The sequence below is a fragment of the Nipponia nippon genome, unplaced genomic scaffold (assembly GCF_047370975.1).
Source record: "Nipponia nippon isolate SJK-2023a ecotype South Korea unplaced genomic scaffold, ASM4737097v1 scaffold_1, whole genome shotgun sequence".
Lineage (NCBI taxonomy): Eukaryota > Metazoa > Chordata > Aves > Pelecaniformes > Threskiornithidae > Nipponia > Nipponia nippon.
The window spans coordinates 64,913,123-64,940,607 of NW_028262290.1; the positions used below are offsets into that span (position 1 = coordinate 64,913,123).

At 43.5% G+C, this 27,485-nt stretch overlaps 1 protein-coding gene across 5 annotated transcripts in view; it reads right to left on the reverse strand.

The window, feature by feature from the left end:
- Positions 1-218: 218 nt before the first annotated feature.
- ZNF516 (zinc finger protein 516) overlaps positions 219-27,485 on the reverse strand; it is a 109,426-nt gene continuing 82,159 nt past the window's right edge. For all 5 annotated transcript variants that reach the window (XM_087757885.1, XM_087757851.1, XM_087757862.1 and 2 more), the window contains 4 exons: positions 15,958-17,436; positions 10,859-10,963; positions 9,885-9,952; positions 219-3,275 (listed from right to left, as the gene is read on the reverse strand). In XM_087757885.1, the coding sequence (XP_087614011.1) occupies positions 3,216-3,275; positions 9,885-9,952; positions 10,859-10,963; positions 15,958-17,436 (1,712 nt within the window). In that variant the 3' untranslated portion in view covers positions 219-3,215. The remainder of the gene's footprint in view (positions 3,276-9,884; positions 9,953-10,858; positions 10,964-15,957; positions 17,437-27,485) is intronic.

A 27,485-nucleotide genomic window follows, 5' to 3' on the forward strand; every position in this document is an offset into this window, starting at 1 on the left:
TAGTAGCTGATTAGCTCCGTAGAAGAAGTTTCTCCAAGTTCGACTTTCGGTCAGTGCACAACATGCAGGATACAAAAATACTCTGGCAAGGAAGGTCTTCTTTCACTTTAGCTAGAATAAAAAAAAAAGTCTTCTGCTCTTTAGCTATAATAAACCGCACAAAAACCAGAGAGAGGGAGAGAGAAAGAGAGAGAGAGAGAGAGAGAGAGAGAGAGATGGCAGGTACACTGAGAATCTGCAGCGTAGATAATCAAACCCTTTATTGTCTAAGTTACATTAGACTTGCAACACCATAAAAACCTGTTAAGAAGAAGAACAGTAGATTGGTAGAGGTAGTAGAAAGTCCCTGTAACAGTCATAAAAGGGCTTTACAGGAGCGCGTCATGCCAAAAAAAGTTATCACGTTGCTTAAAAGAGCTGATCAAAGCCCATTGACTAAATAAATAAGGAACACAACTCATTTTAAATACTATGGCCTAACTAAAATAACAAATCAATACAATACAATGATAAAGAAGAAAAAAGAAACTGTGGGATTCACTTCTGAAAACAGATGGTCTTTAAGGTTGGCTTTCCCCCACCCACTCTTATTTCTTGTTTAATTAAGTGAAAATCTCATTTCTGTGCTATACACAGCATATAATTATTTAAACTGATTTCCCCTACTGTTGTTCTTCATGGAGCTAAATTATGATTGTAAACTTTGCTGATTAGTACCCTGGTAATGGCAGTGACAGCACTAGCTTCTCTGTCAGAGATTCTGGAAGAAAAGCTCCAGAAAAAAGCTTTTGGCTCTAAATATCAACGCAGATTTTCTAGATCAGCTTGCAAAAAAAAAAAAAAAAAAAGTAAAAAAAGAGAAGTTACAAATGTACACTACACTTTTGTGCCATCTTGGGTACAGAAGAGTTTTTAATAACTAAACCACAAACAAATAGGCTAAGCAACTAGCTTTTGTGCATTCCTGAACTGCATTACTTTCACTCATGGAAAATATGACTCAGAAAAGCAACAAAACAAAAGCAAAACAAAAAAAACCAACAAAAAAACACCAAACAAAACAAACGGAGAAAGCTAGTGCAAACCCAAAATGATAATCATTAAGCAACACAGCAAAATATTTCATTTTTTCTTTTTTTCTCCTTTTTTTCTTTTTTTTGGTGTACAATGGAATGTGTCTATGCGACCTCCCTCAAAATAACTTCACAGAACAGTTAATTACAGTCACTTGTAAGTATCTGCACAGACGTTCCTAATTACACCGAGACTTACAGAGAATTCTGATATACATCTGGTGTAATAGCATAAGGAAAAACTAGTTTAAAAAAAATACATAAGAAAGTTAATTTGCATTGTTGCAAGTGTTGCGAAGTAACAAAAACTGTCAAGTAATTTAAAACAAGTAACAAGTAGTATCCAGAACCAATTACTGACTAGATTTTTTTAAAAAAGCAACCCCCCGCCCACCAAAACTGTTAGAACAGAAAGATCACACTGTAAGGTTTTTTCTGTTTTGTTTTTTTTTTTTTTTTTTTTTTTAACAAATCTTTGTGTCAGAAGCCCATTTCTACAAAAACAGCACTATTCCATTATTGTATTAAGTAAACTGTTGCTCTCACCTGTATTAAAGGTTAGCATCATTTCTGTACATGTAAAATTATTGCTTTTTTGAAAAATATATTTAGCATGCTAGGGTTTTTTTTAATCCATTTCCTGCCTTTACAAAATGTTACAATTTAAAAAAGAACTAGTAAAGCTTTTGCAAAAATTTTCACAGAACATTTTCTTTCAAGGCAGCAGTAACTTTTGATAATGCATAAAATTATATGTGCAAAATCTGAAACTCTCAGAAATATTACCATCACACATAGTGTCACAGCAATAAGAAAAGAAAATATTTATATCTGTGGAATACATTTTTAATTGCTTACACTGCATGGTTTAACAACCTGTTATGTGCCACAACCCCACCTTGAAAACTTGCAGTTAAAGAGTTACTGTAGAAGAGGTATATAAAGCTTTTTTTTTTTTTCTTTTTTTTCCTAACACCACCAGTGATCACCAAGTACAAGACATGACACATTTATATGAACGTTAACCTGCCACCACAAAAGGAGTTCCTCGTCTTTCCAAAATGTCACGGGGCCCAGGGAGGAGCGGTGAACCTGCTGAACCAAATGCAGGAGCAGAGAGTACTTTACAGGCCCAGGGCTGCCTGAACTTGTTCACTGACACCTTTTCTCTTCTAAACATACAGATCAGCGGCGTGAGACAGCCGAGCATTTTATTATTTCCTTTTTTTAAACGTGAAGACTTCCTTTGTGATCAGGTCGAAGAAAGTAGCCCTGTTACAAAAAAAGGTCCTGAGAGTAAAACACAGAAGCCTGTTGGTTTTTTTTTTTTTTTTTCCTTAGTGTTCAACTAGCTTTTCTTTTCCAAAGCCGAATAGAAGCTTTTCTCTGGAAGTGTTTCAATTTCCATATTCACATACTATTAATGGTGCGCAGTCAAGAGCAAGAGCACTAGAAATGCAAGTGGTCCCCAAACTGTAATGAAACAAAACATTGCAGAATGACGGTCTTTCTCTTTAGTCCCTTTAATCCTTCATCAAGCATTGCTTTCTCAGCACCGAATGCCACCTTTTCCCCGCACCCCCCCTTCTTCCTCTCTCTCTGTTTTTTTTTTTTTTTAATTTGCTTTTCAGCATGACAGGCAGTGGCAGTTTCATTAATTAATACTTCTCCAGCCCTCGAATCCACTGCTGTTTTTCAAATGTATCAAATAGTCATTGTGAGCATCAGGGAGGTTTTTGTTACAGTGCTTAACTTCTTCATGCTGTCCAAATCACATAAAGTTTAATTTTTCCAGTGTCTCAAACTTCTCTTGATTAATACAGATGCCTTGTGCTGCCACAGTGCTTGCCAACTCCACTGTTTATTATAAAGGAAATAAGGAACCATGGGACTGATTAGTACGTCAATTTATATATATCTTGTGTAGCATCTTCATTTATTTTAAAATGATTAACAGCGCAGAGGCACCCCCCCCTCCTCGCAGAGCGCCGGTTCCAGCCTCGCGCAGCGGCTCCGGGCGAGGCGATGGCTGGCAGGGAGGCTGCTCTGCAGCCGCCGGGGCGCGGGGCGGCGGCGCGGGGGGCTGCCGGCGCTGCCCGTCGGGGTGGGGGCCGCTGGCGCAGGGGCTCCTCCGCCGGGGCTCTAGGTTCCCTTCCGGAGAGGCAGCGTGTGGGCGACCTCCACGCCGCCGTGGTCTCTCCCCTGCAAGAAGGACGACAGAGGGAAAAGCTCATTCTCGCCTCCGCTCCCACGCGCAACCCTCCAGCAAGCTCTGCTGGCGTTCGTTACCCGTTACTAGCACCACGTACGTTCATTTTGGCCCACCGCATCAGAAGTTTTTTGGGTTGTTTTAATCATCTCCAGCAAGACAAAGTGTGCCGGGCCCATATAAAGTCCCTGACGGACTAGAAGAGCAAGTAATAGCGTCTGATGGAGCGGTTCAGAGAAGGCTGAGAACAAGGAGGGGAAGAAGAGGCCTCCAAAAAGCAGAATTTTGAGCTAGCCAAAAGGGATTTGTAAGTAGATCAGTGTTTTAAAAAGGCTGAAGTTTGAAGTCACCGAGGCAGCTAAAAGAAGAAAAACTGAATTCTTGCACAGGTCTGTCAAACGCTAAGGCAGCTTTTTCCCCCCCCCCCTTGTCATCTTCCTTTTATTTTTTTAGCCAATTTTCATGAGTAATTACCATGTTGAAAAAAATAGCAGGGATATTCTAAAATCAAGTGAAATTAAAGATAACATCATGAATAAGTGGGAGCCTGCAGCTCCCAAGAAAAGCTTTAAAATGACATTTAGAACATCACTGTCGGAACAATGCAGTTTACAATCCTGATCCTAAAACAACATGGCAAGATTAATCTTACATAAATGCATTATCCTTAAGCTAAAGTCTTGATGAAGTGAAACAGACCATTTTAAATTAATGCAACATAAAATACGGCACCCATGTAAAATCCAAGCAAGTTTCAAGCTGTGCCTATGGCAGCCCTCGAAATAGCTAAAGAAAGCCCAGCTCTGGTTGACATAATGTATTAAGTGCATCTCTTTTGTTAATAGATTTAGAAAATTCCTAATTAAACCTGGCCCGAGATTCATGACATTTACCAGTCAAAGTTTGGTTTAAGCCGGAAAGATTTGCAACAAAATTAAAGAAAAAAAAAGCTGCTGTACAGACAGCAGTATATTTGAAATGTAGGAAACAGTAACTGAATGAGAGATGTGATAAAACTTCCTTAGTTGGATGCTGAATTTCCTGCAGTAAACCAAGAAAGATGCTTTACATTTTTGCACGGCTGCATCATGCCGGAGAGACAGAGCCACAATTCCAGGAGGAGGCATTCATCATTAAAACGTCTCATATCGAACCGGCTCTACGTACACGGGGGAGCGTGGCAGGGTTTCGCCGAGCTGGGGGAGGAGGGAGGGAGGGAGAGGAGGAGATGGCGGGCGCCTCGCCCCAGTTTCCCTGGGTAAGCACTGAAAAAAGGGGTGTCATTAGGGGTGCTTTTTGGGGATGGATAGCCTGCAGGGTGCTGGCCGGCCGAGGCACGCCTGGCAGGTCCACAGGCCCATGAAAGGGGGTAATCCATCCTCCTCCCACCTGGCAGGGAGGCGCAGAGGGGTCGGGGCGGTGGGTGGGTGGGTGCCTGGACCCCTCTGATGCATGGCTGTGCCCCCAGTTTCACCGGGAAACAGCACCTGAGCTTCACGCGTGCCAAAACCTACCCAGTGGCTCGCGCCCTTGTACTCGCATCAGCCCGAGGGGCCAGTCAGATTTTGAATCAGCTGATACATCGCTGGATTGAATTCTTCCTGAAGTGAAACGCTTACCATTTTTAAAAGTAGGCTTTCTTCACTTTCAGCATTTTAAATGGGAAAAACAGCAGATTTTTTTTAAGTGAAACCTATAGCTTCCATGCCAAAAGCTGCTTTCGTACCAACTTCTAGGGCTTTTCACCACTTAACAGGAAAAAAACCAGTTTGTGTGCATGTTAATATATTGGAGACAGATTATCGCTCGACATTGAAATAAATTGCAGTGATCGGTTTGGAGCACAGATACCGCTCCAGTTTGCTGGCAAGGGGAAAGTGTTGGGACAAAAACTACAGATGCTGATCCTGTCTATAATGCTCATAAACTAACGGACATACAGTACATGCATATTACTCAGATGCCAGTGCAGCAGCCTCCATGATTCCTTGATTGTTTGCATTATAATCTCCATATGTATGAACGAGACAAATTAGGTTGCCATTTATTTGTTCATTATCTATTATTTTGATTAATGGAATTCTTGTTCTCAGAATAACTATTTAAAAATAACATTTGCAATAATGAGGACTGAACTATTAATCATGATCTTTAGAAGAAACTCTGCAAGGAACTGGGGCAAGACATTTCATATGAACAAATGTCATAAATAGGACTTCTAACAGAGAGTGCTAAAATTTCCAATGCAAAAAAACCCCAACCAAACCCAGAAACCAATGGTTTAAATAATTTTTTAGTCGTCTTTTTTTTTTTTTTTTTTTTTCTTTCCTCCTCCTCTTCTCTCCAGAGTTGCTTTAGGACAAGCAGGGCTGTACTGTAGCTGGTCTATAAAAAGATTAGAGGTAACAGATGCCCCCAGCCTTTCCCTCAAGCCCCTCTGCAATATATATATTGTTTTCTTGATGGTTCATTCCAGTCTGTCTATCCCCCAAATTCTGACTATTCACATTTATTTTATCTCAAGAATCGAACACTACAAGAAATAGTTTAAAATAGTTATAGTGGAGAAAATTAAGGCTTATGGACGCCTTAACGAAGGTGGTTTACCCCTGTCACAAAGGGCCTACTGCGCACCTCTATATTCAGTGAACGAGGCCCAAGGACTGTGGTGTCCACAGCTCTCTCACAGAAAAGGACCCTCGCTGCCTTCTGGCATGCAGAAAGCTTCAGCCAGAGGTATCCATAATACCAACAGTTCATTTTTCTTTTTTCTGGGCTTTAGCTTTTAATTGATTTTCTATGAGTAAAAGGCCGTCTTTCCAGAGAGGTCAAAGGTTGGAGTTTTGGGGGTTTTGCTCATTTCACTCACGCAAAAGGCAGAGAACTTGTTGTCTCAGGCTCCATCACTGCAAATATGCTTCACGTATATATATTCTCAATTAGACACAACTCTTCCTCATTGCTAACCAGTAAATCATGCCTTTTGAACACCCAATTACTTGTCCCTTAAAATTTTTAGACCAGATTGTTTGACGAAGCACTGATAGAGGATAAACTATATTCCTAAAGCGGGCCAAGTTTTTGTACGTTCTTAAAAATGCAACAGAAGTAGTTAAACGCAAGGCATATGTATTAGAAATTGCTACCACTGCTGTCACCATTTTGCAAAAGCAGGCTAGAGACTGACTGAACGCGCGTGGGAATGGGGCTGCTGGTTGCAATGTTGCAGCATCAGGCAGTGTCTCTGAAATGAGCCCATGCTTTAGGAGAGCTTTGCTTTGAGAGCTCCAGCAGCTTCGAGGTACATGCGGTCGCAGGGACCCTTCCGAAGGGGAGCCAGCTTTTGTCTTGCCACGTATAAGCAATTGGAGTGCGCTCCCCGAATTCATGCCTACTAAATCAGGTCTTTGCATGCTGCTTAGTGTATTCCAAATTAAGATACATATTCATTGTGGATAAGCAAGCTTAATTATGGATATATTGGGATATTTAGCATTTATAAAAATATTCAGAATATTCAGTATGTTTAATATGGCACCATTTCAAGAGAATCTACATGACTTTGCACAGATTGTATTGACTCAGGGTATATAATGAGCATTTTTTGTCCTTTAGACAAAGAAGAGTAGAAAATATTCCAGAGTTCACAGGAAATTCATTCAATGTAAAAATGTCCTTCTTGTTTGTTTTTTTTTGTTGTTTTGTTTTTTTTTTTTTTTTTAAAGCATTCAGGTAGAAGTAAGAAACCACAGTAAATATGTTATGAAGGAGATGAACATCTCATTTCCTACATTTTGTTTATATTTCATTGGTGCTGATAACGAAGCATGAAACACAGCCCAGTGCTAAGATTATCAAAACTGGGTGTGTGTGGTCTTCTTTGCACGCCCCTATAGGTGGCCTACTTTTCAGTGATGCTGAACACCTGCATCTCTGGTTGGTGGTTCATTACCCTAAAGTAGGTTTCATTTAGACACCTAAGTATAGATTTAGCTGGCTCATTTTTGAAAAAGCCTGGCTGTAAACCCTATTTTTAACATGCAGAATTAAAATTATTCTGTGAGAAAACTGCTATATAATGTAGCGCTGTTGTAAGCTACTATGCTGGGGGACTTTAAAAGCCCTACCTAACATTCTTTCACAAAGAAAACCTTTAGAGATGATCTTCTAGTTGACTACTGACGGGAATGGGGGAACTGTGAAATACTAATGTTAATATTTTTACTCTTTAGCCGACTACTCAGGGGAAGACATTTTACCTGTAAGGAGGCAACGTTATGTAAAGTGAATCATTTCCACTTAACATAAAAAAAGAAAATAAAAAAACAACCTTTCATTCTCAAGCTACCATACGTGGTAACTATTGTTTCTTGCTTGGAGCATGTGCACGGCACTTCTGTAACTTGAACTGACTTTACACTATAAACTCTCATGAATAGATCTGTCCCCAATTAAGAAATGAAATGAAGACACAGAGTGACAATGTTTAAAGTGGGAAATTGTAATGTTACCAGAATGCTGCAGGCATCGTTCCCGGTGCGAACTCATTTCTGTGCTTCTAAAGGCCCCTACGGCTGCAGGTAGAAATGAGCGTATTCCCTCCCTAACGCCCAGGGACTGTGCAGGTGGAGTCTTCTGGGGGAGCGCAAAGCCTGCGCGCGACGAGAACAAGCAAAACGGCAGACAACTGAATAATCCTAACCGACACAGGTGCTGACAAACCGAGACAAAGGCTGATACTGAGGAGCAAACAAGACAAAAGACAGGGAACTATCTCCTGGAGAAGTGATCATACTGCAGCTTCTGTGGAAGAAATACCGACGGGCAAGAGACGAAGCGATTTATGAAGCTAACGCCTGCTCAGTATTCTGCTGTACTGAGAGATGCTGTAATTTAATCAAATACTTTGAAGACAGATTGACACGGACTGAGACCGCAAGAGCAAACTACATTTGCCGTGGATGAAGTTAGTCAATAAATTCTGGCATGGCAGTAGTTTACAAAGCCAAGATTACGAGTAAATTTATTGTGCAGTAATATAACCCAAATTACAAAAAGAGTCCAGATGTGGACTGAGCTGCCACATCTCTTTTTGGATAGATAATGACCATTTCAGAATTTTTTGGAAATGTATTTCCGACTTTGACCTTACATTGTCTTTTAGAGGAAAAAAGCCCAGATGCCTTCAGAATCCAATCTCAACTACACACGAGATAAAACCATGAGCATGAAAAGATTTAAGAGCATTTTAAACATGCTTAGGTTTACGGAATCTACATTACTAAACCAATGAGAACCAAAGACTAGTTGAGCTAGTTTTCAGAGCTGCAGTGTTTCACTCTGTCACATACTTCTACTGAGAGGTATGCCCTTGCACAATTTTATTGCATAAGCATCATAAGGAGAGCACTTTCACCTAGTTCTCTAACTACAGCATAACTTTGCTGCTACTATCCCAGAAAAGCAAAGCAAATGCTGCCCACAACAACTACTGAGTGCTACGCCATCTTGAAAACTTTATGAGGAGAGTTGTTGGCCACTCGTACAGCCTGACAGCAACTCAGATACTCCTGTGGCAGCAGCTGGGTTCTCCACGTAGCCTTTGGGCCAGAAAGATGCAAGTGCAATAGACAAGGTGCTAAGAGTCTCCACGAAGGGTGCAGCATATGAACTATGCAGCGTATGAACTATGTGATGTGGTGGTGCCCAGTGAGGATGTTTACTGAGCAAGTAGAAACCAACTACTAAACTTCACGAAGGCGGGACTAGAACGGAGATGCATTCTCTAAGCATGGCCGAAAGCATCTACCGTCGTCTAGTAAGAGAGAGGACAGCAAAAGTGCTGTAGTCAAAATTAAACTAAAAACATGGATGAAAGAAAAAGTGAGTGATGCTGGAGGCAGTTTCACAATGAAAGAAAACCGCCATGAGAAGGTGTTCCCTGAAACCCACCTGCCAAGTTGGAAGATGGAGTGGGAAGGTCCAGGTTATGACACTGGTTGCCAAAGACTTAAGATACGCAAAACAAATTCAGTTTAATGGTTTTCTATGTAACAGCTTTGTCATACATAATTCAGAGTGCTGAGACATGTTTGTTAAGACAGGAAACTCTGTATACTAAGAAACAGGAAAGCACACCGCCACAGAGAGTCCACGGAAACTGGAGGATGAGGGCCTTTCAAAGGCCAGATACTGGCTATCAGGGTACGAATACTCTTCACAAAAATACAGACTAAGTGTTAATTGTATTGTTGCAGCAGAAAACATGTTAGTTGTAAAAGCAAATTATTTCTAAGAATTCTTTATCTACTATCTCAGTATTATATATCACTGTGCATTACAGTTACTTATCCCACCCACTCCCCAGTAAGCTGGTAACATGTTTATTTAAACACTAACTACCTGCTCTACAATTAACTGACTCTCTATATAACAGACTTTGATAAAACGCTTAAAAAATTTAAGAGCTAAAAAGTCAAGCAACACCGTTATTATTTATACATGTTATAAAACAGTCAGCGCTTTAGTGATGAGTATCACTGTGCAACTTTTTCCCAGCTACCACATTAAAAACCAAACATCCAATTAATTGTAAAACATACTTGTTTTGGGGCATCTGCGGAGGTGGTGTGAACTTCAGTACCTCGGAGTCCATTAGACTCAAATACCACTGTGGGAACAAGGGGGCTTGTTAACAGATGAACATTCAAGCTTCGTTAGTGTGTGTACATTATTTGAGACCATTACAGATTAACCACGTTCAAAAAAAGACACCAGCTACTAGCCTGTGGCCGGAAAATACCAATTTACCGTAACACTTACTGTAAGAGAGTGTGCTAATGGCAGCCTAGGGCCACTGCCCTTTTTAATTCAGACTTCAGCGCTGAAGAAAGCAATCACTGACAACATTAATTATCAGTGTATGTGTAAAGGGACCCTCTTCTTGCATTACTTACCATTTGGCCTCTGTCATTTTGCATCAGACTGGCTTATGTATGCATCATTCACACTTTTCAGGAGGAACCCGCTAGTCTCACTGTCTCGTGCAATGCTCAGGAGGTCTCTCGACACCGGTGGCTTTAGCCTCCTACAGCCTCAACCACAGCCTGTGCCAGGTTAAAAATGGCTGGTAGGGATTTCCCATTTTAGGGCTGACCGGTCTGCAGAAAAATCTCATTTCCCGAAAAATGTTCCTGTCAACAGCAACGATGAGGCAAAACAAAGCCTTATGTTGTGCTGAAAGGGGTACTTTGATTTCAATTTGTGCTGGTGGCAACAGAATTCATTAGCATATTCATTTCTGAGTACCCTACTCTCTAATTAAAATAAAAGATTTGCAAACAGACTTATCTTAAATGCATTGCAATTTTATGGAGTTCGGGCAGGGATCAGGTAAGCAATATCCGGAGAACAAGAGCAAGAGTCGTAAAAATAAAAAACCTGTCTATTAGATTTAGGTACTGGAATTACTTAGGTTAACATGGTATATGAAACGTAATTCTTGGCATTTTGTTAGCTGGATCCAAAAGCAGGCAAGCAGGAAAGGGAGAAAGCAAGAGCAAGTGTGAAAAGGTACCTGTGTGGGACCTCTGATGAGTCCTGAGGTGACTGGGTTGGGTAAAGCATTTTCCACATTCTCTGCAGACGCAGTCTCCTTGGCGTGTTTGTGTCCTGAGCATCCCTGTAGTCGGGAGGGAGGGAGGGAGGGAGGGAGGAGGGGGTGGGGGGGGAGAGGAGAGAGGAAAGTTGAGAAGAAAACATTATGCCAGAAGAAAACATCATTAGTATGTCTAATGTGTCATTATGTGAGGCTACCTTCAGGCCCTGGATGACAACTGTCAGCCTTCATCTAGGCACTGGCTGACAGGCCAGGCACACACAGGACTGCAAGAATGCATAAATTACATTGAATTAAAAAATGCTCCCCATGATGTGCCCGCACCAGGACTGGCATGTCAGGTGTGCGCTTTTCAGAGCAGCTGGATCCACTTCCCAGCCATCACCCAGCTTTGTCAAGCAGTACATCAGGCAAATCAAAGTGACTCCAGCGTGGCGGAGACAAGTCACATGGATAATAGGAAGTGAGTAGGACCAGAGCCCGACTGTCCCCCCCGGGCGGCAATACCTCAGAGACAAATGCAGAGCGAGTGGAGCCATCACAGACTGATCAAACCTTTCGCCCCTGCCTACCTGCCTGCCGGTGCTGCTTTGACCCCGGACCTCTGAGGCACAGACGAAAGACATCTGTGAATGAAAGTGTCATTCCGGACATTTTGAGCTGGTAGCAGTGCAGCAGCCTTCCCCCAGCCCTGGATAAACATGTTTTCTAGGCCATTAGCATTTGTGGAAAACCGCTCAAACCTCTCCTTTTTCTCCAAAGGTCAGTTTACAGCATCTGACTTAAAGGGCTGGTCTTTGTCTTTTTGCTGCTGATCAAAAAAGACACATTTGACTTTTATTGGGCTTTTTTATTATTAAAAAAAAATACGTTTGAACATCATCTTTTCTATTTTGGTAAAACGCCCTCCTCAGAAGGAAAGAGTTGATGTTTCCATTTGCCACTGGAACACTTTGGCTTTTAAAGAAATTCTCAGGGGGTTGTCAGCAGAAGTGAAGTTTCAGCTTTTCTTTCATTTTTTCCTCCCGTTACAGCATTTAAAAAGCATAAAATTGTGAAAAAGTGGCAACAACCCCCCCCCAGTTGAAAAATCAACTGCAGGAGGACAGAGGGCTCATCCGAAATACAGATGCTGTACCTGAAAATGAATGGAAAAGAAGACGGGCTGCCATTTACTCTGCTGGTATGGCACCAAGCGTTCTGCGATGGTTTTTACCACAGCATATATTGAAAAGAAATGTCTGGCAGAAAAAAAAACAAAACAAAACAAAAAACAAAAAACCCACGCACAAATAGTTTTCTCTTTTTATAATAGCACCTCCTGCAGATGGCAGTACAGTCTGTATAATGTAGCTGAACACACTCACTCCCAACTATTAAGTTCCTGGCAGTCAAATACGACATCATGATTTAGGGGCAAATCCAGATCACATATACATACATACACAAAAAAAGAAAAAAAAAAAAAAAACCACAACAAAAACCCAACTGAAATCACATAAATTTCAATGACAGCTTCACCGTACTATAATGAGACGGATTTGCCTTGTAAGGCAGTCAAGATTAAAGCAGATTTTCCTGTCTGTTACTAGCATTTCCCCCTCACTGGCTGGAACTACAGCTGCAAGTTCGAAAGCAAAGCTGAGCGAAGCGTGTTGAGGGACCAGACCAGACGTGGCCTTTGCCAGACGGCTGTGCCGGCCGCCAGACAGGCAGGGACAGGCAGGGCAGGGCTCTGCTAACGGCAGAGCCGCTCCCATGGAGGCTGGGAGACCTGGGCTCCTCAGGTGGTTTTCTACCACTTCTGGAAAGACATCTAATCTCCCTATACTCCAGGTCTCCCTCTGTGAAAGGTGAATACGCTTGTCTCAGCAGCCGTTATGGGTCCGATCCAACAGCCTTCATGGAAACACTGCTCCCACTTGAGTCGTGCATGAGGCAGGTTGAGGACGCTGTTGTAAGCCAACGTACCCTGTACAAGCGCCAAAGGTGAGCAGGTTAGGACTTTTCATCTAACCCCTCCCTGGCACTCACTTCACCATAGTTATTTAAAAAGCAGGTGGAAAAAATGGATTGCTTCCAGGTATATTTGCCACTGCTGCATTTCCTAAGGAGCACCGTAAGGCTTTTGATAGTTCAGAGCTTTGAGCGATGGGCACCACTGCCGCAAGGCAATACCCCTATGAGTCATCACTCAGGTTATCCTATATGTGAACAAAAGAGGGTGGATGACTACAGGTGTTAGCAAATTAAGGTAAACGAACCTGACTATCTGAATGGGAGCTCCTGCAAAACCGATGCTCAAAGCTGGTCTCAAAGGAGCCCCAGGGAAAGAGTGCATCTGCTGCCATAATCCATCCTTTCCTAATATGGCGAGTCATGTAAATATCATGAATAAAACAAATAACCACTATTAAATATAACAATAAGGTTCTCTCTACAAGCGTTTGGGAAGATTGGGCAGTGTGAAACAAACCTAGCCTAAGAACAGCAAGCTTTGTGTTTGCAGCTGCATAACAACAGTACATACAACAACTCTCTTTTCCAAGGCCACACTGGAATAGGCACAAGTGTAAAAGAAAGAATCCCAGCAATAAATCCAGTCACTCTAAGGGAAGTTGAACACTGCCATACCACACACAGAAATATTCTACTGCGATCCAAGAAGAGGTAATATACCAAACATCCAGTAGAGCCTATCAGGAACATTCACTTGGGAAAAGAAAACACGTGACAAATAGTATACCTAAGTGGGATTTTTGGTTGTTGTTTATGTCACTATTGCCGTATTCACATTGCCATAGTAAGACTTAATTGTATGATGCATACTGACTGAGAGGGCTCAGTCTAGGGCCATGTGTTATTTCAGACAAGGTTCATTTACCCTCCTCTGTTCGCAGTTGGTAGGATCTTGTTCCTTTTGCCTGCAGCAGCTTTTTATTTTAGTGCTATGAAAAACAGCCATCATGCCAATTGGTTTGGAGAACCATCAACAACCTGGAGGTTGTATATAAAATAAAGACAAGCTACATAAAAAATAAAGTTTCAAATTCTGAAAACTTGATTGCTGTAAAACACCTGGAATGAAAGAAGAGATTTCAAAGCAGAGATGAGCACTAAATAACTCCCAGTTAAAGTGTCTCTGGAAATCACTGCCCAGCAAAAACACTTTGGCAGTAAAATCCCTCTTTTAAAAAGCAGGTAAATAGAGACTTCATTGGAAACCCTGCCCCTACTTTACTTTGCCCCAGCGCTCCTCATGGTTTTTCAGGTGTCTGCATTCACTGAGTCAGCTTCTAGTTCCTGGCTTTTACTGTTTCTCTCCACCCCTCTTAACATGTTTGGAAGCTCACTGGATCAATAAGATTCCTCTGAGCAGGCGGACACAATGGAGTATTAAATAACACCAAGGAGGGCACCCATGTGAAGGCAGCCCAAGCTGATGGTGGAACAATTAACTGGTGTTGGAAGCAAGCAGGGAGAAACTTTGGACAACATTCCTAGGCACTGGGATGGCAAAAGCAAAGTCGGGATGGCAAAAGCAAAGTCGGCTGGACAAAAACAGGAACACTGACCCCGCAGTTTTAGAAACCAAGCACGTCCTCCTCTGCTTCCTTAACAAAAACCAGGAGCCTGATGTTAGTTGCGATCATCATGCAGCCTCTAGCCACCTGCGAAACGATCTACTCAATAGTAACAAATAACAGCCGGCTCCTACGCAGCATTGCTTTTTAAATGATTGAGCAAAACTGACAATGGAGTGGCTGGAAGGTGCACCTCATGGACTATTTCAGATAGATTTTGCCTTCCTGTCTTCTCCAAGAGGCCTTCCACCAAGACCTGACCAAATACTATGGCTCCTTCCTTGCCTCACAGCTGCCAGAGTGGTCAACTTGCACACACCTTCTGGGCAGCAGACCACAGCTGTCCTTAAGATTACCAGCTTCCAAATGTCCTGCGTTTCATCCCACTTGCAAAAGGGGGTCACAAGCTCCATTTCACACATGCGTTTGACAAAACAGAGAGCATCGTGTCAGGTGAGGACACAAACACTGGACTGGAACGTGTGCTCTTTCCATGTGGAGTTCAGTTCTTGCACAACTTCTAAGTAGCATATAAAAAAATGGGATGGTTTACAAATGGTGAGAGCTGGGACTATGGCTCCCATTCTCCCCCCCTACACCCCCCACCCCCCCCCATCTCAAGAGTAATAAATCAGTGTGATTTTCAGTTTCCACTGAGACAAACTAATTCTGGCAGAGAGTCAGAAGAGTAAGGTTTCAAATGCAAATACAAAGGTTTCTTTTCCCCCCCCCCCCCTTCTTTTTACGTGGCACTTGACTGGCAAGAGACAGAAGAAGAACCCTGATACTTTTTTAGTGCCTGAACTTTTAAACTGGCTATTTGCACAACTGCCTTTCCTGCTTACGTGAATTAGCAAGCACATATTCGGCCCTACCTCTTTTTCATTATAAACATACAAACAGATCAAAATAATCATTTGAAAAATACGATAGCAGTCTTTGATACGGACAAGGAAGATCTTAAGACTTTTGTCAAGAAAGACAAAGAACACTGACAAGTAATTATCTCTCTCTGTTGTTGGAAGACTCGTTTGCAGACGAAGTTGAAGAAAACCCCCAAAATAACATCACAGATAAGCCCCAGAGGATGTTTATTTTGCCCGAAGCAAAAAGATGATGATGTGTGCCAGCACCAGCATATCAGGGGGATCTTCATGTGACAGCACATCTGTGTAACTTTACCCTGCTTGAAGCGAGGAGACAAAGGAACAGCAATACTCCAGGTGGAACCAGATACATTTAACCTGCGACAGAAATGTCACACAGTGCACGAGGCGGGGATTCTGCAATGTTAAGAGATCAGTAAACAAACCTATTCAAGCCTATCCAGAAATGATAAAAACAATGAACTTGTAATCCCAGCTGTTAAAGGGAGAAAAGGAAGAAACTGTGAAACAGCATGTCGTGGTTCCGAACGAGGCAGGAACGAGCAAGCCGCGTCCTCAGCTACTGAAGGGCTTGTAAAAATCTTACCTGCGTGATCCAGGACAGGGCTGTTGGCACCGCAGGTTTGGTACAAGGAAGCAAGGTCCTTTGGAATGTATGTTTTAAAGATATTTAAAATGTCCAAACGTTTCTCATGCCCGTCTGATCCTGGATCCTGTTTGCTGGAGTGTAAAGCCGGAGAAACTCCCGCGGCGCTAGGCTGGGGCGGCAGCAGTGGACTCACTCGTGCTACCGCTGTGCAGTTTGCCAATGTCCTCATCTCATTCCCAGCCTTCACGTGAGACTCCCTCTGAGGCACCAATGGCTCTTCGTGTTTAGTGTACTGCTCGCTTTTACACAGAGGATGATACTGCGGCGGTGGGTTGAATTTGGCCTTCACGGAGTCGGACGCACAGTGCTTACCTGGAGGGGCAAAACCAGTACTTCCTTGGGGAACCACATACTTTTCCACTTGCTTACTGTTGGTAGACTGTGTGCTAGGCCTGGATATGACCGTCTGAGTAGGCGTTACGCTTCTGCTATAGGCTCCCATTTGCGTAAGTTTGGAATTTGCTTCATATTTACTTTTTTGTTGTGCTGCTAGGCTATATTGCTCCTGGGAATGGTTTAACTTGGGCTGTCTGTACCCATCCAGACCTGGTAAGCGTGGACCACAGTGGCCAAAGGCATGACTGTCCTTTGACGGATGCGTACTCCCAGACTTTGCAGTCATCCCGACAGAAAGAGAGCTGCTTTTGGACCCTGGCAACGTACTTGGCACTTGAGTGCGCGTAAATCTGGCAACGGGCAAAGGCTGGCATTCCTTACCGCCAAGAACAGGAGGGGGGCCAGTACGCCCACTCCTCGCCAGAAAGACCAGGTTGTTTTTAATACTCTTGAATCCGTTCTGTTGAACCCAAGGGGGGACCATCGAGTTACAGCTGATTTTGTGCAAAATTCTTTTGTGCATCCACAGGACTTCAGGGTAGTAGGTCTTGTGACTGCAGAAAGGACACGGGTAGACAATTAAAGCAGCCTGCAAGGATGTATTCAGATTTTTATTGCATGAATTATCCCTTGTTGATTTTTCACTCAAATCGAGTGGAGCTACCTCTTGAGCTTCAGCACCTTTTTCTGTCAGAGGATGCTCCCTGTTCAGGTCTAGCAAATTTTCTCTAGCGTGACTAGCCTGCGCTTCAAGTGACGTTTTCAAGTCCATGACCATGTTTGAAGATGTCTGGCCCACACCCGAAGCAAAGCTAGCAATGTGACTGGAGCAAGGAAGCCCTTGGCTGTGGTGAAATGCCGGCATCTTTATGTCTGCAGAACCTTTTAGATCTTGGTATTTTGAAAAGGGCTCCTTGATGACATTCTCCAGTGCTGACACCAGGGCGGGAATCTCTGGTTTAGATTCCCTGGCCTCACTTTCTCTGGTGTTGCGGCTTCCCAGCTTCGGGAGTTCATCCAACTGAGATGTTACCATCGGGGTTTCCTCTTCAGAAAAGTTGCAGTGGTATGGCTTTTCATCTGAATGGGACAAACAAAAAAACATCATTGTCATTTTATGCAGAAAGGAGCCCAAAGGACAGAGCAAAAGTCAAAATTAGAGTCAGATAGCAGGAGAAAAAGCAAACTTTGGTATTAGTATCGTAATGACATGCTACAGACTCAATGTACTGTATAAGCAAGAAAATCATGAAATAAGACACAACAGTTCAATTTACTCTTAAAGATGACTGTGAAGTCTGGATAAACTCTCTAATGCTGCATGTTCATGACATTTTGAAGAAAGAACAATTCAATAATATACCCATGTTAAAATTCTGAGACTGCAAGAAAAATAAACAAATACGCAACCATTTAATTCTTTAACAAAAGCAAAGGTAACAGAGCCAGATAAGACTGACCTAGTTAAAGGTCTGTCACCGCTTCCATTACAAGCCCCTATTTTCAAAGGGTTTATAACTCAGCAATAAAAATTGGTTCCACACAGAAACCAAGCATATAAGCAGGTACAGCATACAGAATAAACTGTTCACTTAAGAGGGACTTTTGCAGTGGCCAAGTATAAAAGATGAGTTATGGAGAATGTAAATTTTGAATTTTCCATCCGTTAGTTTAAAGCAGATACATTTTTTTTTTTAACATACTTTTACGTTTGAGTCAAACTTTAGGAAAACTTTATGACCGCTCAGTCCACTGAGAGGTAAGCAATTCAACATTTTCAGCCATTTGGATTACAGAATTCAAACCCGACTTTTGATTCTTACCATTTTCTTCTTCGCTTCTCAGCTCTCCAGGGTAAATTTATCTACCTAACACATCCCCTTGAAAGGGAACATACTGGGCAGTAATTAAAGCCATTTAGGGGGAAAGAGAAGAGTAGGATTTGTTTTGCTGGGAGCACGGCTACCTCTGCCTGCTCTCCTGATGCCGACCTCTCAGAGCCACTGATGAAGCCGTTGAACGCCTCCAAATCAGTTCACAAATCACCTCCACAGAGATTTTCGCCACAGCAGTAACGCTTACTGCACTGAACCCATTTAACATGTAACTGAATTGAATCATCCGACAAACTTTCAGTTTCAATTAACATGCAGTTAATGAGCCACTGCCAGGCAAGTGTAAGGAGACCATGCTCCATCTAAAATGTCACCAGTCCAAAGTGATCACTGCATCCATAGGAGGGGTGAGAATGGGAAAGGAGTGAACTGCTCTAGAGCTGCATATCCTCTCACATCAACTCGTAAAAGCCGGCACTTCAGAAAATCAGGCGCTGTTCGTTAGCGCAGCGCAGTGCCACGGGCATTATTCTGCACGGCACAATGGAAGAAGCATGTCTTCGGCTAGAGTTTCACTGCAAATAAAGTCTACTGAGCCGAGCCTTCAATTCAAGCAAAAAATTCTTAAGCTTTTGTTTAATTCAACGTAATTAGGTTAAAAATAACCCATAGATTTTCAGCCTTGCAGGGCTGAGTGCTCACTCTGCTAAGATCATTTTCCTTTCAAACTCTGTAAGGGGGTAAATTCAGGGGGAAAAAACCCCCACGACCCAGAAACTTGTTTTTCCTGTGTTGCAGGGGACGAGGCTTTGGGAAAGCACATGCCCAGCACTACTAGCCAAATTTACAGTTTGAAACAAAGACACTGCGTGCAGCGGTGAAATCTGACACTGCACATCTGTGTTATTTTCAAAGCATATCTGTCAAAGCCCAAAATATTTGTGCTCTTAAATAAGACTTTTTAAGGCTTCTCTTTACGATCACAAGGAGTGGCTCCTTTGATCATCGTAGTAAATAATAAAGCAAAGCAAAACCAAATCATTCGGTCGTAGCAGTACTCAGCAGCGACTGAACCAACCTACTGGCTACGCTGAGAAGAGCGGGCAGAGGAGGGAGGTGGGGGACCGCCGCCAGCCCCGCTCGCAGGGCCTGCGGAGCCGGGAGGTTCCGGCTGCTCCTTGATCTGCTGGTGCAGCCCTGATGCTGGGCAGATGCCCATGACTCCCCGGTCGCTCTGCCTACCTCAGATACTCCTTGACGCTTTCTGACTTGGTGAAAGCCTACGTACTGTGCCATTTCAGCAAACGGGACTGAGCTGAATGAACCGTGAGATGGCATGGGTTGTCTGGGCTTGGTCTTCAGGTCTCGACTGTTCAGTTTAGGTCTGTGCTTGGGGAAAGGAGGAGGAAAAGGAGGAGGGGGCAGCAGAGACACATGCCACAGTCCCACGTGCCCCAGCAACTGCAAGTATAAAACCTGGGACTGCAAACCTAGAGGTGGCTACTGTCCTTTTAGCCCTATTACTTTATTGCAGCCACCAAAGAAAAAGGGATCTTCCAGGTGGAAAACGTGGCACAGAGTAGGAAAACGATGAAGGCATTTCTGAGGTGTACCTAGGCCTGCAGTTGCCACAATGCTGAAGGCATATGCTGTCAGTACAATACAGGAAAATTTGTAAGGTTATTACAAAACATAGCTTCTAACATCTCTTCATAGCGTCTTGCTAGATTCAATTCCTCTGATGTCTCACACGAACAATACTGAACATACTAGGAATAATTTTAAAAGCTTAGATCAGGAGCCTCAATAGCAATATTTGTGTTAACTGCTCAAGCTGCACTTTGAGCAAAAAAACCCCAAAAACCCAAAACAAAACTACACCCCTACCCTCCTTCCCCAAGATTTGGACGGACACGCTTTTCACCGGCAGGCCAACTCATACTTCTTCACCAGCACAAAGCACAGCCTAAGCTTTTCCCTAGCCCCATCCTGCTCTCCGCCAGCGACCCAGCACTCCAGATACCAACACCCAGGCTGAAACGCTGCCCCGTGCCATCCTGCCCATCATGGGTGGTGGTCCAGGCTGGGCTGCGAAGCCAGGGGGAAGAGGGGATGCAGACACGAGCAAGAGGAGACGGCATGCCACCTAGTAATATACGCAGAGCCTTTTTAGAGAAAGAGATTAAATTTATTTCTGCCTGTTTCCAGCCGCTTGCCCCAGCTGAAAGAGGGTACTAACAATCCTTTTAAATCACTGGTATAAAATATTGCTCTAACCAGCGCAGTGCAGGCATTACTGTCACCAGAAACTTTCGAGATTTTATTATGGCCAGGTCAAAGCAAAAAGCCATGAATGGGATGCCTTTTGCATGATCTCCAGGGACCATAACTCACATTCCCCATTGAAAGAGTTCTTGGCTAAGCATGCTCTCACTTTTTATCCTCCACTCCCTGTCATCTCACATTTGTCTCAACTCCTTTGTTTCTTACCCAAAACAGGTGTTTACCTGTTGTACTTAAGAGCGAGAAAGGTCCTTTTACCACATCCCTAAAGTGTTATAGTTTTTGTGCGTCACGGATACCTGGCCAACAGCTGACGTGGAGGAATTTTACAAGGCGCCCAGCTATGAGGTGGCTGCTGATGCCATCTCATGCCTTCTGTTTGGCCATAGCTTCATCAAGTATCGATGGCATCGCAGGCCACGGGACAGCAAAGCCAGACAGTGCAAAACACTTAACTATATGGGAAGCCATGGTCTAGAAACATAGAAACGTTCAGGGAATCAACCAGTTCTTCAGAAACATATCGAATTGCCATCACTTAGTTACGTTTTTTACACCGGCAGATAAAAGCGACTCCCCTCTCCCCACAGACATGCATCTCTCTCCTCTCTTTCTCCCCCGCACAAACTCCACTTGTTTCCTCCCCGGCTCTGTTTCTCCACAAAACCCAATTTCAGAATGGGCCGCACAGCTGTTTTAATTCATGAGGCTTCCTATAAAGTAAACCAGGCTATAAGCCCGAGGACAATGAAACCGTGATTTCCATTCAGAAGAGCAGAACTGGCTAGAAATTGGCCCCTTTTCTGGCTAGCATTACAGCACTAGGAGTTGAAGGGAAAGGAGCAGATGTGACGAGTTTGATTTTTAGTAAACATTTGAGAGTGATTTGCAGTTTGAGATGAATGCTGTGGCTCGATTTGAAATCTGGCTGCAAATAAATCACGATAAAAGCAAAGGATAATATTGGAAGAAGGTGCAATATTGCAAAGACCTGTATTAGGTCCTATTTCACTTGGTATTTTCTTTAATGATCCAGAAGAGACTCTAGACAGCATGCTAACTTAAATCTCCAGGAAATATCACATTTGGAGGAGCTGCAAAAATAACGGGCACAAGGAAATAACGCACAGGGACTTAGAGAGAATAGAAATGCAGTCTGAAAATAATCAAGTGAGATTCATTCTGGAAAAAAAAGCAGGCTAAGACAAGTGAAGGGAAATGATCCAAAAAAACCCAGGCAGTGGGAGGGTGAAATCTGGGAAGCAGCGATGTTTAAAATAACAGATGTTACAATAGACGGCAAGTTAAATATCAGTGTACTAGGTGAGCTTCTTCAGCTTAGCTTTCACAAATAAAAGTACACATTATAAAAATAAAACTACCCCTCTGAAGAAGACATTTACATGATGGCCATGCTGGTCACATTATTTTTTATGTATTTCATATACATATATATAAAAAACCCAAAATATATATACCGTAGTAACGGGCACTATGTAAAAGCCCACAGTAAGCACAGTACAGTGGGACACAGCAGAGGAAAAAAGGCAAAAAGCAGGTTTGCAGCAGAAAAATCGAGGTCTAATATCCTGTGAAAGGAAGGGCCAACAAAAATACTCCATGCCCCTAGAATATCTGCACAGATGTGCAAATATGGACAAGTTGGAAGGAGTTCAGAGAACCGCAACAGAAAAGCAACTGACCAGAAAATAAAGATGAAGAGTTAAGTGTCCCTCACATGGCTGAGGGAAGATGGGAGGGTGACAGGCCAACGCCTGCAGCCTCCCCAGGAGCGCCAAGCTCCAAGAGAGATTATTATGTCATCCTGAGCACTGGAGTCTATCACAACAACCAGATACAATTGCACGCAGGAAAACTCACGATGAATAGAAAAAAAAAACAAAAACAAAAACACAATTACGTGTATTTGCAGGTTGCAGAATAAACATCAAGGGAAGAGGTGGAACACCACTTGGATTGTAAAACCTATATGGACAAAACACAGATTATCAACGCAAGATAAAAATCCATCCTTTTCACAGGGAGGCAGAAAGCACGACTTACTCCTTCCCTTCGCTCTACCAGCACAGCAAACCAAAACCCCTCGTAAGCTAATATCCACGCACTACAACTGCGTTGTAGACATGTGCCAAAACCAGCCTTCCTTTCGTACTAATTCCCTATGTGGTTAGCTAAGGAAAGGACTCCTGGAGCATTCAACAGTGAGCCCGTGACCCTCCTTAGCAGCAGGTTTCTCATCTGAGCGTAGGTCAGGCTGTTCCAAGAGACCCCAGTATCTGTTTTGCAGAGGATGATTTGTCTCACACCAGCCATGCCCCCTGTTCTAGCTGCCTGCGTGTCTAGTTTTTGTACTTCACATGCTATCCGCCACCTCCCCTGCTTTCTGCTCCGACTGCGTCACTTGGCAGATCCCCAGCGTGGTGGCAAAGCGGGCGCAAGGTGAGAGACAACTCCTACGAACCCTCTTAGGTTTTCTTACAGCACAAGGCCACGTGCCGCAATGAGATACGGGGAAGAAAAAGTTATGCTGTTTTGATATGAGATGCAGCTTCTCATCTGCAAAGCTCATCTTGCTTTACAGGTTGTTAGATGTTTTCAGACGCAGCTCCACCAGCTCCCCAATAATTCAGAAAAAGCGATGGCCAAGGATTAGACTGGAGTACGCAGTACTGCAGGATGGGGCAGGCTAGCAGGTAAGAGGGCGATACTGAAGGGTAGAAAGCACACGATCAGCTAATATCCTAAGCGTTTCCTCTCGGACTAATTTTAGAACTGACGGTGAGTGTTTTTGGCTGAGGTCTGAGGTTTTTAACCGGGCAGAAACCCAGCTCTTGAGATCGAGATGCTGGCTGATACAGATGGTTTATCAGTCAGCCAGCATACTCTGCCCTGCAGAGGTTTCACTTCGGCTATGCCAGGGGAAAGGGGAGTCACGCCATCGTGCGCCGCAGCCCGGGAGCGCGCGGGGATCAAGTCCCAGCTGCCCCAAGAAGTCCTGCCTTCGCCCAGTCACGAGCGAGGTGTTGCTGGTTTATACCACACTGCTCTTTCTTATTACTTTTCAGCATTCTTTCCCCCTATTTTTGTTGTGGTTCAGATGCTGGGGAGTTACCTTTTCAATTCCAGGCAATCAGCTATATATTTCTAACACCACTATTAATTCCATCCTTAGCAAATAAACCCAGATCACGGGTTTACCAATCATAACCAGCAGTGCTTTGGTATGGTTTGCATTGATTGTCTCCATTCTCCTTTTCTACATCTAAACCTTATAGCTATTAAAATGACTTCTCATTGACTTTTCCATCCCACGGCCAACAATTTCAGGACAAGGATGCATGATGGCAACTGTCAGCTTTCAGCCAAGTCCTTCTTGGGAAAGGGCGCTGACTGCGAAAAAGCATAAGCTCACAAGTAGAGAGAGAAGAACTGCAGTTTCGTATCCCTGTTTTTTGGGAGTGGGCCCAGGGAGTGGAAATTATTATCTAACCAAAGCAATTTTAGTTCTTTTAGGCTTTTATTTAGCAATTTTTCGTTCTTTTAGTAACGAAATTTAGGTTTTTTTCCTTCCACTCTCTTCTTCCCAAACGGTACTACTGCTGTTGCCACGATGATTAAATGACTCATGCTTGGAGCCCTAAATTCAACTTTTTTTATGACCATTCTATTTTTCACCTGGTTTTCTTGCACATTTGTTTTCAGGCTTCCCTCTATTCCTGGAACAACAACATACGAATTTATTCCAAAGTCCCGTTTGCTTCATTTCACTAACTTTACCCTCCGCAATTTCTAACTTTACCCGCAAGTTACTTTTTACCCTCGCTGTTGAACGCTTAAAGCATCGCACCACCGTGCCCCAAGTGTGCAAATAGCTGAAGGGTCCCACTATATTGCTCACCCTCCTTCCCTCTGCAGAACTGGGGGACACTGCAGGGGACGAAAGCGGGACAGGCCAGCCCAGCCCAGCACACCGCTCCTAACGCTCCCCAGTCCCCATCGGACTAATCTCTCCGGCATTGTCTGGTAGGACACCTGCTGCTTGTGAAAACAAAACCCACTGAGCTCTTACAATCCAGGCAGCAAAAAACATGAATAGGCAACCATCAAACTAATTCAATAAAGTTTGTTCAGTTCTGGACGGCACATGGTGAGGTTTTTGAATTATTTTAGATTATTATTGTTGTTATCATCAGAGATACTGACTGCATTCATTTTGCATTTTGGAAAGAATCTGAAAGGTCACCGAAGTGATTGGAAAAAAACCACAAAAATTTTAGTTGATTAAATTTGAAACTTAACCTTTTAAGATGAGTGAAATCTGAGTCTGAGAACAGTTACAGTACAGCACACAGAAGACCCCTTTCTACAAGGTATTCCCTAGCTCAGTAAAATTACAAATTCCTTTGCACAGCAGAAATGCTTTAGAGTTATGTCACACTTCAAGGATCACTTTTTTTTTTTTTTTTAAAGGGGGGGGTGGGGAGACCCAAAACCATCGCCCATCCACACAGCCACAGATGCAAACGCCAGCAGGGTTACTGGAATTTCAAGCACAATCAGCAAATAGGCACCAACAAAGTAACTGAGGAACTAGGTGGGAGAGGGTATCAGGTCCAAAACCTGCCAGGCTGAAGTGCACATTGTCAGGTACTGGAGGCATGATGAAAAACAAGCCTGAAAGTTCACAGTAAACTAGTTCTTTCCAGGTACTTGTATATAACTTTTCTTTAAAGAATATTTGGCTTTGTGGTTATCCAGAGTACCAACGCTACAAGCCTTGCAAAGGCCAACTGGCTGCAAGAGCAGCTCCATGTGCAAATTACTCCACTCTCCCCTCGCGTAGTATCTTTTCATCACCCTCAGCTTCGCACAGGTGCACATCGAGTGCAAAAAGCCATGTGCTGAAGCCCAAACGCAAACTCTCTTCTAGCACCAGGTGCTTTGGGATCTGTCTCCCAAGTATCAGCCCTTCCAGAGCCAACAGAGTCTTTATTTGAAGGTGAGGGCAGGAAAGCAATCACAGCAGAGCACGTAATGAAGTGAAAGTGCATGCGTGGGTAAAATGGCTGCTGCTGGCAGCGTGCCACAGACACGACATTTCCAGTGTTCGTCACATCTCTCTGTACCTGCTCAGTGGGATTTTTTGGTAAGTCATTATATACATGGGGCATATGAATTCTGGGCAGCAGCAGAGCTAACGATGACTTACCAATCCTTTCACCTCCGTGTTTCTCACAGAGGTCTGTGAGGGTAATCTCTGCCCCGCAGCAGGGGAAAAGCCCCACGAAATAACGTGCACTTATCTGCAGGCAAAGCTGTAGCTCCTGTTATCAGAGTATTTCCAAGTGCCTTTTTCACCTTTCATCCACACCAGCTTGACCCAAGGGTAGTTAAGACTTCAGTGGGGCTTTTGCCAGTTGAGAAGAAAGCTTGTCCTTTAAATAAAGAGCTGAGGGGAGGTGACACCGGTCTGTCCAGCCTCACACAGCAAGGCTGCAACTACCACATCCAACCCCCATGCTGCTGCCTCATCCTGCTCGCAGGCCCAGCACGGCCCCTTCTGGGATTGGGGACCAGACTTCCCGGTTGTGCCCCACAGCCCCTCTTTGCCCTGTGAGCTTCAAGAGCATCCCGATGTCTTCCCATTTCACCTTCCCAGCAGGGCTGCTCCAGCTACAGCTGGGCAAAGCACAGCGCCAAGAAACCAAAGTGAGCTGTCCACATTACGCATGGCTTTGGCAACTCTGTCCCCACCTCACGAAACTTCCAACCTGCTTTTCTTCCTTTAGGAAACATAATGCCGAAGTGCACAGGTGGATGCAGAGAAAAGGGTCCATCACTCCCACTCACAGACCAAACCCAAGCGAGGGTACTACACTGGCTTAAAAAGTACAGGCACCTTCACAATCCCACATCACCGTCTGGACCCTGGAAGGTGGTGAGGGATGGTAAGTACTTATCTATAAATTACAGGTAAAATAGAGGGAGAGATGAATACATACACAGGACCAATACAAAAACACTTGCAGGGACTGCTTGCCAAGATGAAAACCATAAAATTTGGCATTGCCTTAAATGTTGCTGCTCATAATATACTTAAAGAAAATTATGGGATATAAAACCCCTGGAATGCTCTGCAAAATTAGGAAGTGATTAGGCCAGATGATACCAATTTGACTCTAACACAGCTTTGTCGTAATTCCAGAGTTAATAGCAATACTGTATGAACTGGTCCAAAACCTAAGCAGAGTACTTCCAGTACACTGTAGCTGCTAGGCATTTCTGCGTGTGTGGCCCTGCGTGTTAGCTTTGGTGCAGGTAGGAGGAGGAAAAAGAAAGGGCATACAACCATTAACACAGCAGGATACATAATTAAATTTGAGAGGGTTGGATTTGAGTTGGGGGTGTTGTGTTTTTTGGGTTTGGTTTTGGGTTTTTTTTTCGTTTTAGGCACAGAACGAGAAGTACAATTGGTTTTGATGCATCAAAACGACTTGCAGAGGAGATGGAAAATTATGACTCAGATTTTTTTTTTTTTTAAGCAAGCAGCAGCCTGCCGGTACAGCCACTCCAAACATAGACCCAAGCAGTTGTAAATCCTCCTGGAGATTTTCCCTTTCATTCCAATAGTCAGACTTGCCACAATGTCTGCTCCAGAGCGTCATCTTGACCACCACCTGTTCCTCTTCCTTCAAGTACATTAAGGAGAAAGGCTTTCCAGGCCAGGACTGTGGACTGGCAGCCACCCTATACAGCTTAACATTCTTCATCCAATATTTCATTTCTCCTATTTGTTAAGCATGGGTAGCGTATTACCATACATCATAAAGGCCTTTACGAGAGCTGCTCAGCCTGAAAACAGAGGGTACAGCTGTGCTGTAGGCTAGGGTTCTGCAGAAATACCTAAGCTACAGCCAGCAAGCCCAGCGTGGTCACAGAGGTAGCACAGCTATGGAATTAAGGAGCTCTGCATGACCTAGTTTACCTTCT